The 17,144-nt window shown below is 45.1% G+C and overlaps 1 protein-coding gene across 1 annotated transcript in view; it reads left to right on the top strand.

The window, feature by feature from the left end:
* LOC140485453 (probable E3 ubiquitin-protein ligase HERC4) overlaps nucleotides 1–17,144 on the top strand; it is a 103,020-nt gene that overhangs the window by 39,576 nt on the left and 46,300 nt on the right. Inside the window, exons 6-10 of the mRNA XM_072583656.1 lie at nucleotides 5,835–5,965; nucleotides 9,904–10,061; nucleotides 11,544–11,900; nucleotides 12,489–12,565; nucleotides 14,534–14,614. Of these exons, the coding sequence (XP_072439757.1) occupies nucleotides 5,835–5,965; nucleotides 9,904–10,061; nucleotides 11,544–11,900; nucleotides 12,489–12,565; nucleotides 14,534–14,614 (804 nt within the window). The remainder of the gene's footprint in view (nucleotides 1–5,834; nucleotides 5,966–9,903; nucleotides 10,062–11,543; nucleotides 11,901–12,488; nucleotides 12,566–14,533; nucleotides 14,615–17,144) is intronic.

Genomic DNA, 17,144 nt, shown 5'->3' with positions numbered 1-17,144 from the left:
CAGGTGTGGTCTCACCAGGGCCCTGTACAGCTGCAGAAGAACCTCTTTGCTTCTATACTCAATCCCTCTTGTTATGAAGGCCAGCATGCTATTAGCCTTCTTCACTACCTGCTGTACCTGCATGCTTACCTTCAGTGACTGGTGTACAAGAACACCCAGATCTCTCTGTACTGCCCCTTTACCTAATTGATTCCATTTAGGTAGTAATCTGCCTTCCTGTTCTTGCCACCAAAGTGGATAACCAAACATTTATCCACATTAAACTGCATCTGCCATGCATCTGACCACTTACCTAACTTGTCCAGGTCACCCTGTAATCTCCTAACATCCTCATCACATTTCACCCTGCCACCCAGCTTAGTATCATCAGCAAATTTGCTAATGTTATTGCGAATACCATCTTCTATATCATTAACATACATTGTAAAAACCTGCAGCCCCAGTACTGATCCCTGCAGTACCCCACTGGTCACTGCCTGCCATTCCGAAATGGAGCCATTTATCACTACTCTTTGTTTCCTATCAGCCAACCAACTTTCAATCCAAGTTCGTACTTTGCCCCCAATACCATGCGCCCTGATTCTAACTCAGTATGTAGATTGGCCAACCAGAGGGGAGGCCATATTGGATTTGGTATTCGGTAATGAACCGGGACAAGTGGTGGGCTTGTTAGTGGGTGAACATTTTGGTGATGGTGACCACAATTCTGTGACTTTCACCTTGGTTATGGAGAGAGATAGGTGCGCACAACAAGGTAGATTTTACAATTGGGGGAAGGGAAATTACGATGCTGTAAGACAGGATTTGAGGAGCATAAGTTGGGAGCATAGGCTGTCAGGGAAGGATGTGGTGGAAATGTGGAACTTTTTCAAGGAGCAGATACGACGTGTCCTTGATATGTATGTACCTATCAGGCAGGAAAGAAATGGTCGTGTGAGGGAGCCTTGGTTGACGAGGGAGGTTGAATGTCTAGTAAAGAGGAAGAAGGAGGCTTACATAAGGTTGAGGAAACAGGGTTCAGACAGAGCAGTGGAGGGATACAGGATAGCCAGAAGGGAGCTGAAGAAAGGGATTAGGAGAGCTAAGAGAGGGCATGAAAAATCCTTGGCGGATAGGATCAAGGATAACCCCAAGGCATTTTATGCGTATGTGAGAAACCTGAGAATGACGAGAACGAGGGTAGGTCCGATCAAGGACAGTAGTGGGAGATTGTGTATTGAGTCAGAAGAGATAGGAGAGGTCTTGAACAAGTACTTCTCTTCAGTATTTACGAACGAGAGGGACCGTATTGTTGAAGAGGAGAGTGTGAAACGGACTGGTAAGCTAGAAGAGATACTTGTTAGGAAGGACGATGTGTTAGACATTTTGAACAACTTGAGGATAGACAAGTCCCCCAGGCCTGATGGGATATATCCTAGGATTATGTGGGAAGCAAGAGAGGAAATTGCAGTACCGTTGGCAATGATCTTCTCGTCTTCCTTGTCAACGGGGGTGGTACCAGGGGACTGGAGAGTAGCGAATGTTGTGCCCCTGTTCAAAAAAGGGAATAGGGATAACCCCGGGAATTACAGGCCAGTTAGTCTTACTTCTGTGGTAGGCAAAGTAATGGAAAGGGTACTGAGGGATAGGATTTACGAGTATCTGGAACGGCACTGCTTGATTAGGGACAGCCAGCACGGATTTGTGAAGGGTAGGTCTTGCCTTACAAGTCTTATTGAATTCTTCGAGGAGGTGACCAAGCATGTGGATGAGGGTAGAGCAGTGGATGTAGTGACATGGATTTTAGTAAGGCATTTGATAAGGTTCCCCATGGTAGGCTTATGCGGAAAGTCAGGAGGCATGGGATAGAGGGAAATTTGGCCAATTGGATAGAAAACTGGCTAACCGGTCGAAGTCAGAGAGTGGTGGTAGATGGTAAATATTCAGCCTGGAGCCCAGTTACAAGTGGAGTTCCGCAGGGATCAGTTCTGGGTCCTCTGCTGTTTGTAATTTTTATTAATGACTTGGATGAGGGAGTTGAAGGGTGGGTCAGTAAATTCGCAGATGATACGAAGATAAGTGGAGTTGTGGACAGTGAGGAGGGCATTTGTCGTTTGCAAAGGGACTTAGATATGATGCAGAGCTGGGCAGAGGACTGGCAGATGGAGTTCAACCCTGCCAAGTGTGAGGTTGTCCATTTTGGAAGAGCAAATAAGAATGCAGAATACAGGGTTAATGGTAGGGTTCTTAGTCAGGTGGAGGAACAGAGGGATCTTGGGGTCTACGTACATAGATCTTTGAAAGTTGCCACTCAGGTGGATAGAGTTTGTAAGAAGGCCTATGGTGTATTATCATTCATTCGCGGAGGGATTGAATTCAAGAGTCGTGAAGTGATGTTGCAGCTGTACAGGACTTTGGTTAGGCCACATTTGGAGTACTGTGTGCAGTTCTGGTCGCCTCACTTTAGGAAAGATGTGGAAGCTTTGGAGAGGGTGCAGAGGAGATTTACCAGGATGTTGCCTGGAATAGAGAATAGGTCGTACGAGGATAGGTTGAGAGTTCTCGGCCTTTTCTCGTTGGAACGGCGAAGGATGAGGGGTGACTTGATAGAGGTTTATAAGATGATCAGAGGAATAGATAGAGTAGACAGTCAGAAACTTTTCCCCCGGGTACAACAGAGTGTTACAAGGGGACATAAATTTAAGGTGAAAGGTGGAAGGTATAGGGTAGATGTCAGGGGTAGGTTCTTTACCCAGAGAGTGGTGGGGGCATGGAATGCACTGCCCGTGGGAGTGGTAGAGTCAGAATCATTGGCGACCTTTAAGCGGCATTTGGATAGGTACATGGATGGGTGCTTAATCTAGGATAGAAGTTCGGCACAACATCGTGGGCCGAAGGGCCTATTCTGTGCTGTATTGTTCTATGTTCTATGTTCTAGGTTCTAATTTTGCTCACTAACCTCCTATGTGGGACTTTATCAAAAACTTTCTGAAAGTTCAGGTACACTACATCTACTGGATCTCCCTCATCCATCTTCAGAGTTACATCCTCAAAAAATTCCAGAAGATTAGTCAAGCATGATTTCCCCTTCATAAATCCATGCTGATTCTGACCTATCCTGTTACTACTATCCAGATGTGCCGTAATTTCATCCTTTATAATGGACTCCAGCATCTTTCCCACCACTGAGGTCAGACTAACTGGTCTATAATTTCCTGTTTTCTCTCTCCCACCTTTCTTAAAAAGTGGTATAACATTAGCCACCCTCCAATCCGCAGGAACTGATCCCGAATCTATCGAACTCTGGAAAATAATTACCAACGCATCCATGATTTCTCGAGCCACCTCCTTCAGTACCCTGGGATGTAGACCATCAGGCACTGGGGACTTATCAACCTTCAGACCTAACAGTCTCTCCAACACCAATTCCTGGCAAATATAAATTCCCTTCAGTTCAGGTCCTTCAGCCACTGTTACCTCAGGGAGATTGCTTGTGTCTTCCCCAGTGAACACAGATCTGAAGTACCAATTCAATTCTTCTGCCATTTCTTTGTTCCCTGAAATATATTCCCCTGTTTCTGTCTTCAAGGACCCAATTTTAGTCTTAACCATTTTTTTTGCCTTTCACATACCTTAAAAAACTTTTACTATCCTCCTTTATATTTTTGGCCAGTTTATCTTCGTACCTCATTTTTTCTCTGCGTATTTCCTTCTTAGTAATCCTCTGTTGTTTTTTAAAAGCTTCCCAGTCCTCCGTTTTCCCACTTATCTTTGCTATGTTATACTTTTTCTCTTTTAACTTTATATGTTTCTTAACTTCCCTTGTCAGCCACGGCCACCCATGCCTCCTCCTAGGATCTTTCTTCCTTTTAGGAATGAACTGATCCTGCAACTTCTGCATTATACACAGAAATATCCGCCATTGTTCCTCCACTGTCATCCCTGCTAAGGTATTGCACCATTGAACTTTGGCCAGCTCCTCCCTCATAGCTCCATAGTTCCCTTTATTCAACTGAAATATTGTCACTTCCGATGGTACCCTCTCCCTCTCAAATTGCAGATTGAAGCTTATTGTATTATGGTATAACAATCACTTACCTTCCCGACCGGCTCTGCGCTCTGCCTTCACTTCCGCCCAGCTCCCGCCGCTCTCTGATGCGAAAAGAGATAACCACTTATCTATGACCACTAGAAACATGTCTAGAGTGATGGCTCTTTGTGTGTAGAAGTGCATCAGTCATTTGAAAAAAATATTTTATTGCCAACTTATATCTTTTGACTCGCACCAATTTAAATATTGTGCATTCCTTGTGTGTTGTCGCTTTAAGGTGGGGGGGGGTGTGTGTTCGGTTCGTATGGTCAGTGGGTTCAAACCGAAAGAGTGTGAGGAGGTGGCGTTTGCGCATGGAAAACCCTTGCTCCATGGCCTGTAGCACCCTGGAAGCATAGGCCGCTCGGCCTGGCCTACCATACGGCTCTTGCAGTAGATCAGCTGCTATCATCAGGTCTGTGGCTTTAATTTGTAGGGTCTATGGTAAGTCAGGGGACTTATGGTAAGCCATTATTGAGGATGTTAATGAATTATTTTAATTCTGTTTCTATTGGTCCAATTGGCCTAAAGGTTAACTAAAATACAGAAGGCAATGTTACTACATGACTGCATCACCACAGAAAGGAGTTAGTGAAAATGAAAAAAAAGCCACTGAAAACCAAAAGGTAGCCCCTCGAAATCAAAAAAATCTCAAGTAGAGTCCTGGGAAAAAAATATTTCAACAACTGGAAGCCCGGAAGGTGACCTGGGAAGATAGATAGGTGAGTTCAGGGGTCAAGGAACAGAGAAACCCAAACTGGGAAAGGGACAGTTTTTGTGGTCACGGGATTGACTTCCTTCCCTTTGGCCTACTCTCTATATCTCAGAACATCTAGTCGGGCCTTTAAGTATACACATCAGCTATTTAGACTGCCCTTACCTCCCAGCCTGTTACCTCAGGTTTCCAGTAAAATTCAACGAGGAGAAAGTGAGGACTGCAGATGCTGGAGATCAGAGCTGAAAATGTATTGCTGGAAAAGCGCAGCAGGTCAGGCAGCATCCAAGGAACAGGAGAATCGACATTTCGGGCATCAGCCCTTCTTCAGGATTCCTGAAGAAGGGCTGATGCCTGAAACGTCGATTCTCCTGTTCCTTGGATGCTGCCTGACCTGCTGCACTTTTCCAGCAACACATTTTCAGCACCAGTAAAATTCAAAGTCAGTTTGTGTTTGATAAATGCTCCTGTGAAACTGCTTGGTTAGGTTCCCCTTTTAAAGGTGCTATAGAAATTGATGTAAATTCAATTGGGAGGCAGCTCAGAGAAGGTTCACTAGACTCAGTCCAGATATAGATGGTTTGTCTTATGAAGAGCAGTTTAGGCCTATGCACCCTTAGAGTGTAGAAGGATAAGAGGAGAGCTAATTCAGGTTTGTAAGGTGCAAAAGGGGATTGAGAAAGTAACGTGGAGAGGATGTTTCCTCATCTGGGGCAATCTACAATGAGAGGTCACAGTTTTAGAATAAGGGGTGTCAGATCTAAAACACAGATGCGGAGAAATTACTTCCCCCAAAGAATGGTGAATCTTAGGAATTCACTCCGCCAGAGTGCAGTGGATTCTGGGACTTTGAGTCAATTTATGGAAGAGATAGACATTTTTAATCAGGAACAGGTTAAAAGGCTATGGAGAGTGGACAGGAAAGTGGAGTTGAGGCCAAGATAAGATCAGCCATGTTCGTGTTAAATAACAGAGCAGGCTTGAGGGGCTGAATGGCTCTTAGTTTGTATGTTCTTACATTATAAATGCAAGCTGTTATCTCCTTTCTAGGACGGGTCTGTTTTTACCTGCGGGGCTGGGAGTTATGGACAACTTGGACACAGCACAAAAAGTGATGAGATCAAACCACAGCTGGTTACTCAGCTACTTGGGAGTGAAGTCTCTCAGATTGCATGTGGGAGGTAAGTTAGGAAAACATCAACTGAAAGAAATGTGGAAAGATGACAATAATGTCTGTGGTACAATTGGGAGAAAGAACCTTGCAGGTAACTAACCTCTGGGTCTCAGAATCAGGAAATTAACCCCATGCAATGCCAGAAAGATTAGATTAGACTCTCCATAGTGTGGCAACAGGCACTTCAGCCCAACAAGTCCACACCGACCCTCCGAAGAGTAACCCACCCAGACCCATTCCCCTGACCTATTTTTACCCCTGACTAATGCACCTATCACAATGGACAATTCATCATGGCCAATGCACCTGACCTGCACATCTTTGGACTGTGGGAGAAAACCAGAGCACCTGGAGGAAACCCACGCAGACACGGGGAGAATATGCAAACTCCACACAATCGTCCGAGGTTGGAATTGAACCTGGGTCCCTTGGCGCTGTGAGGTAGCAGTGCTAACCACTGAGCCGTCATGCCACCCCATGATGGCATGATTTTTCTGATGTGGAGGTGCCAGTGTTGGATTGGAGTGGACAATGTCAAAAGACACCAGGTTATAGTCATAGAACATGCAAACAGACCCTTCCAACAGGTTTATTGAAATCACAAGTTTTCAGCGTGCTGCCCCTTTGAAGAATAAACCTGGTGGAGTATAACCCTGATGTCATGCGACTTCTGACGATTCTTCTGATTTGAGCTCCAATCCAAACATAATTATGTTCGGCTGAACCTATGCGTTCCCACAAATCAGACAGAGCAAGAGTGAACCTCTGTGATCAATTCAAGACTGAAACAGAATTGTTCCTGCCTCAGATATCTGGTGAAGGATCCAATAAAAAATGTTAAAGGTTTTTCCTCCAAGTGCAGTTTCTGGTTAAAGTACTTAGAACTCTTTGTTTTGTCTCTTTCTGTCTCTTCACAGCTTATTGCCCTGTGTACCACCATTACAGCTTTGACAGCCCAAACATGGCTATTTATTAATCTTAAGTTATTAAATTAATTTTAGCAGAAGCCAGTGATATCACTCTGAGTATGGTGCAAATTGATTTTAGGAGAATTTTCTTTATTTCTGCAAATGTTTACTTCCTTGTGTCTATCCGTATTCAGATCTGCTTCATTCTTTAACGTGAATGTTTTAAGAGTATCTGGTTATAGTCCAACAGGTTTATTTGGAAGCACCAGCTTTTGGAGCGCTGCTCCTTCATCAGGTGGTTGTCACGTGATGAGGGAGCGGTGCTCCGAAAGCTAGTGCTTCCAAATAAACCTGTTGGACTATAACCTGGTGTTGTGTGATTTTTTAACTTTGTACACCCCAGTCCAACAGCGTCGTCTCCAAATTAAGTGTCCCTAGTGGTTATATGCTGAAAAAAACAAGTAAAATTTGACAACTTTCTCTGAGCATCATGCAATCAGCAGAAATTTGCCGTCACCATTATTCCATGCTGGTGCAGCTCAGTGGCTGAAGAAATGTATTGAAAATTACAAAGGGCATTTGTCTACTTGAGTCTGCCACTAACCTGTACCATCAGAGGGAGTCATTGAACCTATAACAGTGGAGCACAGGAATAGGCCCATCGGCCCATGGTGAGCCAAACATGAGACCAAATTAAACTAATAGGTAAAAACAATGACTGCAGATGCTGGAAACCACATTCTGGATTAGTGGTGCTGGAAGAGCACAGCAGTTCAGGCAGCATCCGAGGAGCAGTAAAATCGACGTTTCGGGCAAAAGCCCTTCATCAGGAATAAAGGCAGAGAGCCTGAAGCGTGGAGAGATAAGCTAGAGGAGGGTGGGGGTGGGGAGAAAGTAGCATAGAGTAAAATAGGTGAGTGGGAGAGGGGATGAAGGTGATAGGTCAGGGAGGAGGGTGGAACCGTAACAAGGACAGAACGCCCCTGGTGCTCACCTTCCACCCTACCAATCTTCGCATAAACCAAATCATCTGCCGACATTTCCGCCACCTCCAAAAAGACCCCACCACCAGGATATATTTCCCTGCCCACCCCTTTCCGAGGACATCGAGGTCCTGGGCCTCCTTCACCACCGCTCCCTCACCACCAGACGTCTGGAGGAAGAACGCCTCATCTTCCGCCTCGGAACACTTCAACCCCAGGGCATCAACATGGACTTCAACAGTTTCCTCATTTCCCCTTCCCCCACCTCACCCTAGTTCCAAACTTCCAGCTCAGCACTGCACCCATGACTTGTCCGGACTTGTCCTACCTGCCTATCTTCTTTTCCACCTATCCACTCCACCCTCTCCTCCCTGACCTATCACCTTCATCCCCTCCCCCACTCACCCATTGTACTCTATGCTACTTTCTCCCCACCCCCACCTTCCTCTAGCTTATCTCTCCACGCTTCAGGCTCCCTGCCTTTATTCCTGATGAAGGGATTTTGCCCGAAACGTCGATTTTACTGCTCCTCGGATGCTGCCTGAACTGCTGTGCTCTTCCAAATTGAACTAATCCCTTCTGCCTGCCCTTGGTCCATATCACGTCATTCCCTCCATGTTCATGTGCTTATCGAAACGTCCCCTAAACGCCCCTATCATATCTACCTCCATCACCACCCCTGGCAGTATAGTCCAGACTCTTATCACACTCTATGTAAAAAAAACTTGCCCCACACATCTTGGTTGAACTTTTCCCCCTTTCCCCTTAAATGCATGTCTCCTAGTTTTGGATATTTAGAGTCATTGAGGAAGGTATAATAAAGAATCAATGTTGAACAGATCTGGGAGGTTCTGGCTGAAGACCATTTTGTTTCAGATCCAAAAACCTCTCAGATGGGAGCAGTTCTGTGGGGGGAAGAGGTGAATTCTCTGCGTGGGAACTTTTCTGTGGGTGGGGTCAGTTCTGTGAAAGGGTCTTGCTTTAAACAAAGTGAATTCTGAAGCAGAGTAAAAGTGTGACAGTCCAGGGTATAACTCACCAAAGTGTGAAATAAAAAGGTTTTTCCATATCGATTCAGTAGTTACATTTAAATGCTGCCTTTAACAGCAAAACATCTGCACAGGGAACTGGATATCAAACCACATCAAGCAATATTTGGAAAGAGCGAGAGAGAGAGAGAGATATGGAAAGGTTTAACGAGGAAATTGCTGACCTTGCTGAGGCCATGCCATTAACGGAGATGGGAAGGTGACTGAGGACAGACAAGAGTCTGGAATTTGAGTACAGATATTGGGGCAGAAGGCAGAAAATTGAACTGTTCACAAGCATGGAATCATGGGCCATTTAAAACAACAGGTCGGATTGAAGGGTGAAAAATATAGATTTCATTTAAGATCTGAAAAAAACTGCAGATGCTGTAAATCAGAAACAAGAACAGAAATTGCTGGAAAAGTTCAGCAGCTCTGGCAGCATCTGCGATGATCAGTCACTCAAACTGAAATGTTAACTTGGATTTCTCTCCACAGTTGCTACCAGACCTGCTGAGCTTTTCCAGACATTTCTGTTATTGTCATGGAACTCATTTATCTGGGTTACATGCCTGTACATCATACTAAAATATTATAAATATTGCCAAATTAAAATCTGTGAGTCGCAATGACCAACAGTTTGAGGTTTGTTCAACAAGGTAAAAAAATGTAGCATAATATATAATTCCAAACTTCTCGCAACTCCACAAAGAATTACTCCATACTTGATGGCAATTGTTGATTGATGAGCAGTGTCCATATTTCAATCCAAGCTGTCCATTACACATTGTGGTGAATCAATCGAGCAGGAACTAATTGCTGATTGCTCAGTCTCTATAAATGTAGCTGATAAGGACAGTCAGGAGTTTACGGTGAATTTACAGAGGTAGGTACATGGCAAGGTTCTGATGAGGCGTCACCCCGAACTTGAAAAGTTATCTCTGCTTTCTTCCCACAGATGCTGCCAGACCTCTGAGCTTCTCCAACACTTTCTATTTTAGTTTCATGGTACATTGTGTTTTCTAGCTATCATACGTTGGTCCTAGTAGCAACATCTGGTAAAATCTACTCTTTCGGTGGTATGGAGAAAGCACCAGTGGGAAATAGAAAGCATAGTCATCAGGTGGTACCCAGTCCTGTGAAGTTCTTAATCAGCATACCTCATGGCACAGGACGTGTTCATGGTAAGGAGGAACCTTTTCATTGTTGAACATTAACCTGGAAAATGTGGTGATTTAGCTCTGGTCACTGGGGCCGCTTCTCCCCACTATCCTCTCGATGGTTAATGAACTGTGGCGGCTTCACATTGTGTCTATGGGAGAGGTACTCAGGCACGTAATTGGCCAATGACTATGGGCGTCCCATTCGAGTAAGGATCCTGGAAGGTGGAAAGCCTCCCCCCACTCCCAGCCGAGAGCTATTGGCCAATTAGAGGCCAGCAGAGGAGAATGCTGATGGTAGTTTCTCTGTAATGGTCTGAGACTCACCGGTTCATCAGAGACTTGTGATTGAGAGTAGGTTGGAATCAGGAATAGGGATGAAGAGGGAGGGAAGGTGGAGTATTGGTCCCCTTGTAACCCTAACTTAATTGTGGACACATTTCCCATTTCTGGGATTCTGATGAGGATACTCCTACCTGTTTCTCCTGCCCCTCCCCTTATGCTTCTTCCCTTCTGCTCATGATATTACCTCACCCTGAGGTTTTGGGGTGGAAATTCAGCCACATTCTTCTCAACTGCTGGGAGAGCATCCATTGCATTGAAAAACAGCGTCCTTAAATCCTACTTCGACAGAGCCTTCCCATCCCATATCCTGGAATTGCCTCCCTCAGGGCTGTGGGTGTCCATGTAACCCTCAGACTGCAGCAGTTCAGGAAGGCAGCTCACCACCACCTTCCCAGGAGCAATTAGAGCCAGGCAGTTAAACGCTGGTGGACTCAGGGACATCTACACGCCATGAACAATATCTTCAAACCAACTTAAAGAGATGACCTTGTTATGATCATCTTAGTATTTGTGGGAGCTTATGGTCCATCAATTGGCTGTCATGTTTCCTTGTTTACTACAATGACTACACTCTAAATGAATGCCTGTGGTTGATTGTTTCGGGCTGGCTAACAGTGTTAATTCTCAGGTCTTTATTTTCAACACTGGCAGAGCATACAAAACGCATGGAGTATTCTGAAGGAAGGCAGTTTCCAGTGGGCCTTTCACAACCACTGGCTTCTCAAAGAGGGAGACAAAGCCTCGTTGTTTTATCACTGAACTGTTACTCCAGAGGGCCAGGCAATGATACCTTGGGACCCAGGTTCGAATCCCCCACCACAGCAGATCGTGGACTTTGAGTTCAATTGAAAAAAACTCAAATCTGGAATTAAGAGTCTAACAATCACCAGGAATCAATGGTTGGAAAAACCCACCTGTTTCATTAATATCCTTCAGGGAAGGAAATTCCTGTCCTTACCTAGTCTGGTCTACATATGACTCCAGACCTGTAGCAATGTGGTTGGTTCTTAATTACCCTCTGGGTAATTAGGGACGGGCAATAAATGTTGCTCTAGCCAGCAATGCTGTCATCTGTGTATGAATAAAAAGGAAAATTACTTTGGAACCTGCTGGTTGATGTGTTTTTTTTTGCCAAGTCTGATCGGTTTCTATTCTTTTCAGTGACAATGAGCCAGTCTGCTTCAGAATTCGCCTCGGCACACACCAGAAGGATGACAAGAGCAGCTACAGACAGAACCAATAATCACAAGCGAACAATTACCACACCCTGCTTCCTTCATGCAACAGGCACACTGGCCAAACAGCTGAGGATCAGTGGCATAGAGGGTACGGCACCAAAGTTAACCACGCAACTGCTTCCCGGTGGAACCAGGGCTCAGCACAAAACCAAAGCAAACAGAAAACATCAGCATGGGAGTCAACTCCCAAAGACCAAGGTTCCATCGAGACAGGAGGCAAAGGAGAAGACAGAGCTGACCCATTCATTCATAGCAACTGATGCAGACTCCAGCATGCAAGGTACTGAGCCCTGCAAATCTAATTGTCCAGAACCCCAGGATTCAGTATGACACATGCTGACTCCATGTTAACTTGGTAACACTCCCAGTGCAGCGGCACAGTGGCTTACTCGGGTGATGGATGGGCAGGGATGGGAACAAGCCCAACTTTCTTTCCATCACACGGCTGACCAGGAATCACTCCCACTCTCGCGGCTCACCATTGATGTGTTTTGGAATGATTTGTAAGTTGATAATTGATGTGTTTGGGCCACGTAATGAATGTAGCTTCCTTGGTCATCAAATCCTGGGAGCAGGACTCAAACCTGAAGGGTCCAGCTCAGAGGCAAGGACACACCCCACTGCACCCCGGTCCAGGTACACTCCGACAATACCACAGACAGAGCGGTAGCAGTGGTGAGGTTAACATTTTCAAGTTATCAAGGGGAACTGAGTGGGTAGAGAGGAAATATTTCACTGGTTGTTGCATCTCCTATATTATAACAGTGAGTGCACTTCAAATATTAGATTTTGGCTGCAGAAGTCCTTGGGCAGGGCTGAGGAGGTCATGAAAGGTGCTATATAAATACAAGATTTTCTTTATTCACAGATTGTATAATGCAGCCAACAATCAAAAGAATTTTTGCGGGAGCTAACCAAGGATTTGCATTGTGTCATGTTGAAGTGGTAAGAAACTCAGCATTTTGCAACACCTTCACTACTGTATTGTATTCTGCAGGAGTTTTCTGTGTAGTCTGCAGCCAGTTTCCCAGTACAGTCCCTTTAGAGCACAGTTAGCTCTGTTGGCTGGCTGGCTGGTTAGTGAGGCAGAGTGATACTGACACTGAGGGTTCAAACCCTTCACTGTCTGTGGTTACCATGAAGATCTCGCCATCAGCCACCTCCCTCTCGTAAGAAAATGGTACTATAGAGGCTTTTTATAGTTCATTCCATCAGTGACTTCAACAACAGTACCTCACATTTGTGTAGCACCCTTGATGGAATTAAACATGTCATTTCACAAGAGTATTATGAAATGAAGTGTCACACTGAGCTCAGAAGGTATTAAATCAGATAACCTAAGCTTGACAAAGAGGTAGGTTTGAAAGAAGAAAAAGAGAGAGATAGAGAGACAGCGATGGAGTGAGTCAAAGAGATAGAGAGAGAGAGAGATGGAAAGAGAGAGAGAGAGAGAGACAGAAAGAGAGTCAGAAAGATAGAGAGATAGAGAGTCAGAGAAAGATAGAGAGACAGAAAGAGAGTCAGAGAGAGAGAGACAGAGAGTCAGAGAGAGATAGAGAGACAGAGAAAAAGAAACAGAGAGATAGAGAGAGTCAGAGAGAGGTAGAGAGAGATAGAGAGACAGAGAACGAGAATCAGAGAGATAGAGAGTCAGAGAGAGATAGAGAGGTAAAGAGAAAGAGTCAGAGAAAGGAAGAGAGACAGAAAGAGAGAGTCAGGGAGAGAGAGAGAGAGAGACAGAGAGGTACATGGGATGGGGTTGGGTTGGAATTCCAGATTTTGGAGTTGAGCCAATGTTCATTGAAGTTGGACAAAGCAGGGACAATTCAAGGATCTGGATATCTTTGAGGGTTTTCGGTTTGGAGGTGACTACAGCAACAGTGAGGACTGAGGCCCTGGAGGGGATTTGAAAATAAATAAGATACTGCCTGATGGAGGGGTGAGCACAGGAGAAGCTGTGTATGAGACTTCAACCAATCCAGACCAGGGCAGGAGAGGTTTGAACAATCTCAAGTTCAAGTGGAACACAGTGGCTAGTTACAACAAAAGCAAAATTTTTGCAAAGGCAGAGTGTTGAGCAAGTGATGCCTAATATGATAGTCCCCACAACTGAATGAACATCATTGCAATCAGTGGGTAAACATGAGCAATATCTGTGCTGCCAACATGGAGACTTGCTCGCCAGAAGTTCCAATTGGAAAGAATTGTTGGCCATGCAAACAATGTATTAATAATAAGTTTAATGGCTATGTCATAGATGGAAGAGTCATAGGTTTGTGTGTGCGTGTTTGCAATTTATTGTGAATAAAACCAAGGAAGAAACCACTTGGACTCAGTAAGGACTGCATTTGCTGGAAACCAGAGTCATTAGATGTGGAGCTGGAGGAGCACAGCAGGCCAGACAGCATCGGGGGAGCAGGAAAGTCAACGTATCAGACCAAAACTCTTTATTAGGTTTCACCCTAAAACATTGACTTTCCTGTTCCCCAGATGCTGTCTGACCTGCTGTGCTCCTCCAGCTCCACACCTATTGACTCTAGAAACAAGCCACATCATCTTATCCGCAAATCTATACAACTCCCTCAGTGTCACTGAGCAGTGTTTTGGTACAAAAACAAAGAATTGTGGATCCTGGAAATCTGGAAACAGAAACAGAAATTGCTGGCAAAACTCAGACTATGTGGAAACATCTGTGGAGAGGCATATGAGGGAGGGTCACTGGACCCAAAATGTTAACTCTGCTTTCTCTCCGCAGATGCTGCCATACTTGAGTTTTTCCAGCAATTTCTGTTAATGTTTTGGTACAAATTGTGCCATCCTACAAATCATGATGTCTTCAGCCTTTTTACACTTCACCAGGAAATGATATTGTTTAATTTGTGCATTAACTTTAACCTCCTGTTTGTGGTGCAGCTCATCGGCTTCCTGAAGAGACTATCAGCAGCACCTTATGCTAACAATGACAAGGTGTACTTATACTGCGCCTTTGAAACAGTAAAGTCTCCCAATTGTTTTTACATAAATGATTATCAAATAAAATTAAGAGTAACAAAAAGATGGGGTACTGGGCTAATGGTCGGATACTTGGTAGTGTGGAAGAGCAGAGGGATCTTGGTGTCCATGTACACAGATCTCTGAAAGTTGCCACCCAGGTAAATAGTGCAGTGAAGAAGGCAAATGGCGTACTGGCTTTTATTGGTAGAGGAATTGAGTTCCGGAGTCCTGAGGTCATGCTGCAGTTGTATAAGACTCTGGTGCGGCCGCATCTGGAATATTGTGTGCAGTTTTGGTCGCCATACTATAGGAAGGATGTGGAGGCACTGGAACGGGTGCAGAGGAAGTTTACCAGGATGTTGCCTGGTATGGTACGAAGATCCTATGAGGAAAGGCTGAGGCACTTGGGGCTGTTTTCATTGGAGAAAAGAAGGTTTAGGGGTGACTTGATAGAGGTGTACAAGATGATTAGAGGGTTAGATAGGGTTGACAGTGAGAACCTTTTTCCACGTATGGAGTCAGCTATTACAAGGGGGCATAGCTTTAAATTAAGGGGGGGTAGATATAGGACTGATGTTAGGGGTAGGTTCTTCACTCAGCGAGTCGTAAGGTCATGGAATGCCCTGCCAGTAGCAGTGGTGGACTCTCCCTCTTTATGGGTATTTAAGCGGGCATTGGATAGGTATATGGAGGATAGTGGGTTAGTGTAGGTTAGGTGGGCTTTGATCGGCGCAACATCGAGGGCCGAAGGGCCTGTACTGCGCTGTATTCTTCTATGTTCTATGTAAAACTTGACACAGCATCACAAAGGAAAAGACATCTGGGTGGGTATATGAATAGGAATGTTTTGGAGGGGTATGGGCAAAGTGCTGGCAAATGGGTCTAGATTGGGTTGGGATATCAGGTCGGCATGGACGGGTTGGACTGAAGGGTCTGTTTCCATGCTGTACATCTCTATGATTCTACGATGGAGGTGAACAGACACTTATCCACAGAAGTAGACTTTAAAGAATGTCTTATGAGAAGACAGTGAGATGCAGAGTGGTTTAGGGAGAGAATTTCAGAACTTCAGGTCCATGCACTTGATGTCACAACCACCAGATACACAACGTTGGACATGAGGGTGCACTAGAGACCAGAGTGTGAAGGGTATATGAATATCAGAGGGTTTTCGGGTTGGAGGAGGTCGCCATATTTGTAATTTTACACAGAATTGTTTACCACACAGAAGGAGGCCATTTGGCCCATTGTGTCTGAGCTAAGCTCTCTGAGGGAGGAATTCACCTAACGCCTGCCTACTCTCTATTCATTCTTCCTTCTCAGAAAATGTGGACACCCAATTTTGTAGGCTTCATTATTTTTAAACCAATGATATTGTTTTATGTCCATCACCCTCCTGAAGAAAGAATACTTAAACATGAGAAAGAAATAGAGGAACAATGGAGAGGTGAGTTGGGTGAATTAGAGTCAAATCAGATAGAGAGGAGGGAAAAGTACGTTTGGATTAAGAGAGGGGGATGAAAGTGGTGGAAAGGAAACAAATGTCTCTCAGAGCAATTTACTGAATTAACTCCACAGGAGACTGGTACCCTGTCACCAAGTCACCCTTTATTCACGTGAGGAGTACTTGACACTGATCCCGTTCCCTCAGAGCCAGCTCTCAGAGTGAGCAGAACCCTGGTTTATTTTTCTTTTTCTTTCTTTACCCCCACACTACCACCTAACTGCGGTAGTGCTTATTTTCCCCCCAGCACCCATGGTGTGTGTGTGTGCAGGTGTGAGACTCAGTGAAAGACACAAGGTGAACGAATCTTTATTCAAATTTCCACCACCAGGAAGAAAGGAAACACCCGCGTGGCCAGTGACAAGCAGTGGCCCTTCACATCAAAGGGCAATGCTGTGTGAGCAAAACAGTGAAGGGGAGGGCAGGGACTAAATCAAAATAGAGTTGGATGGGGAAATAATACACTCCACTCCCTGCGGCGCCCACCTCTCCCTGAACGACTCCAGGGTGTTGGTGGACACCGCGTGCTCCTTCTCCAAGGACACCCGGGCTCTAACGTAACCCCGGAAGAGGGGCAGGCAGTCGGCCCTAACGACCCCATCCACGGCCCGCTGCCTGGACCTGTTGATGGCCAGTTTGGCCAGGCCCAGGAGCAGACCCACAAGGAGGTCTTCAGACCTGCCCTCCCTCCTCCTTACCTGAAGATCAGGAGCGTGGGACTGAAGTGCAACCAAAAGCAGAGGAGGAGGTTTTTAAGAAAGTCAAAAAGGGAGTGCAAACGCCCACACCCAATATATACATGGTCCATGGACTCCACAGCGCCACAGAACAAGCAGTTGGGCTGGGAGGAACCCCTGTTTATTTTTTTTTCTTCTTTTTTTTTTCTTTTTTTCTTCTCCAAGGACACCCGGGGGACTCCTTGTTTATATTTTTTTTTCTTTTTTTTCTGAAAATTTAACCCCCACACTACCGCCTAAGTGCGGTAGTGCTTATTTTTTTTCCCCAGCACCCATGGTGTGTGTGTGT

The sequence above is a fragment of the Chiloscyllium punctatum genome, chromosome 14 (genome assembly GCF_047496795.1).
Source record: "Chiloscyllium punctatum isolate Juve2018m chromosome 14, sChiPun1.3, whole genome shotgun sequence".
In the NCBI taxonomy this organism is placed as follows: Eukaryota; Metazoa; Chordata; class Chondrichthyes; order Orectolobiformes; family Hemiscylliidae; genus Chiloscyllium; species Chiloscyllium punctatum.
This window is presented reverse-complemented; position numbering and strand designations above follow the sequence as displayed.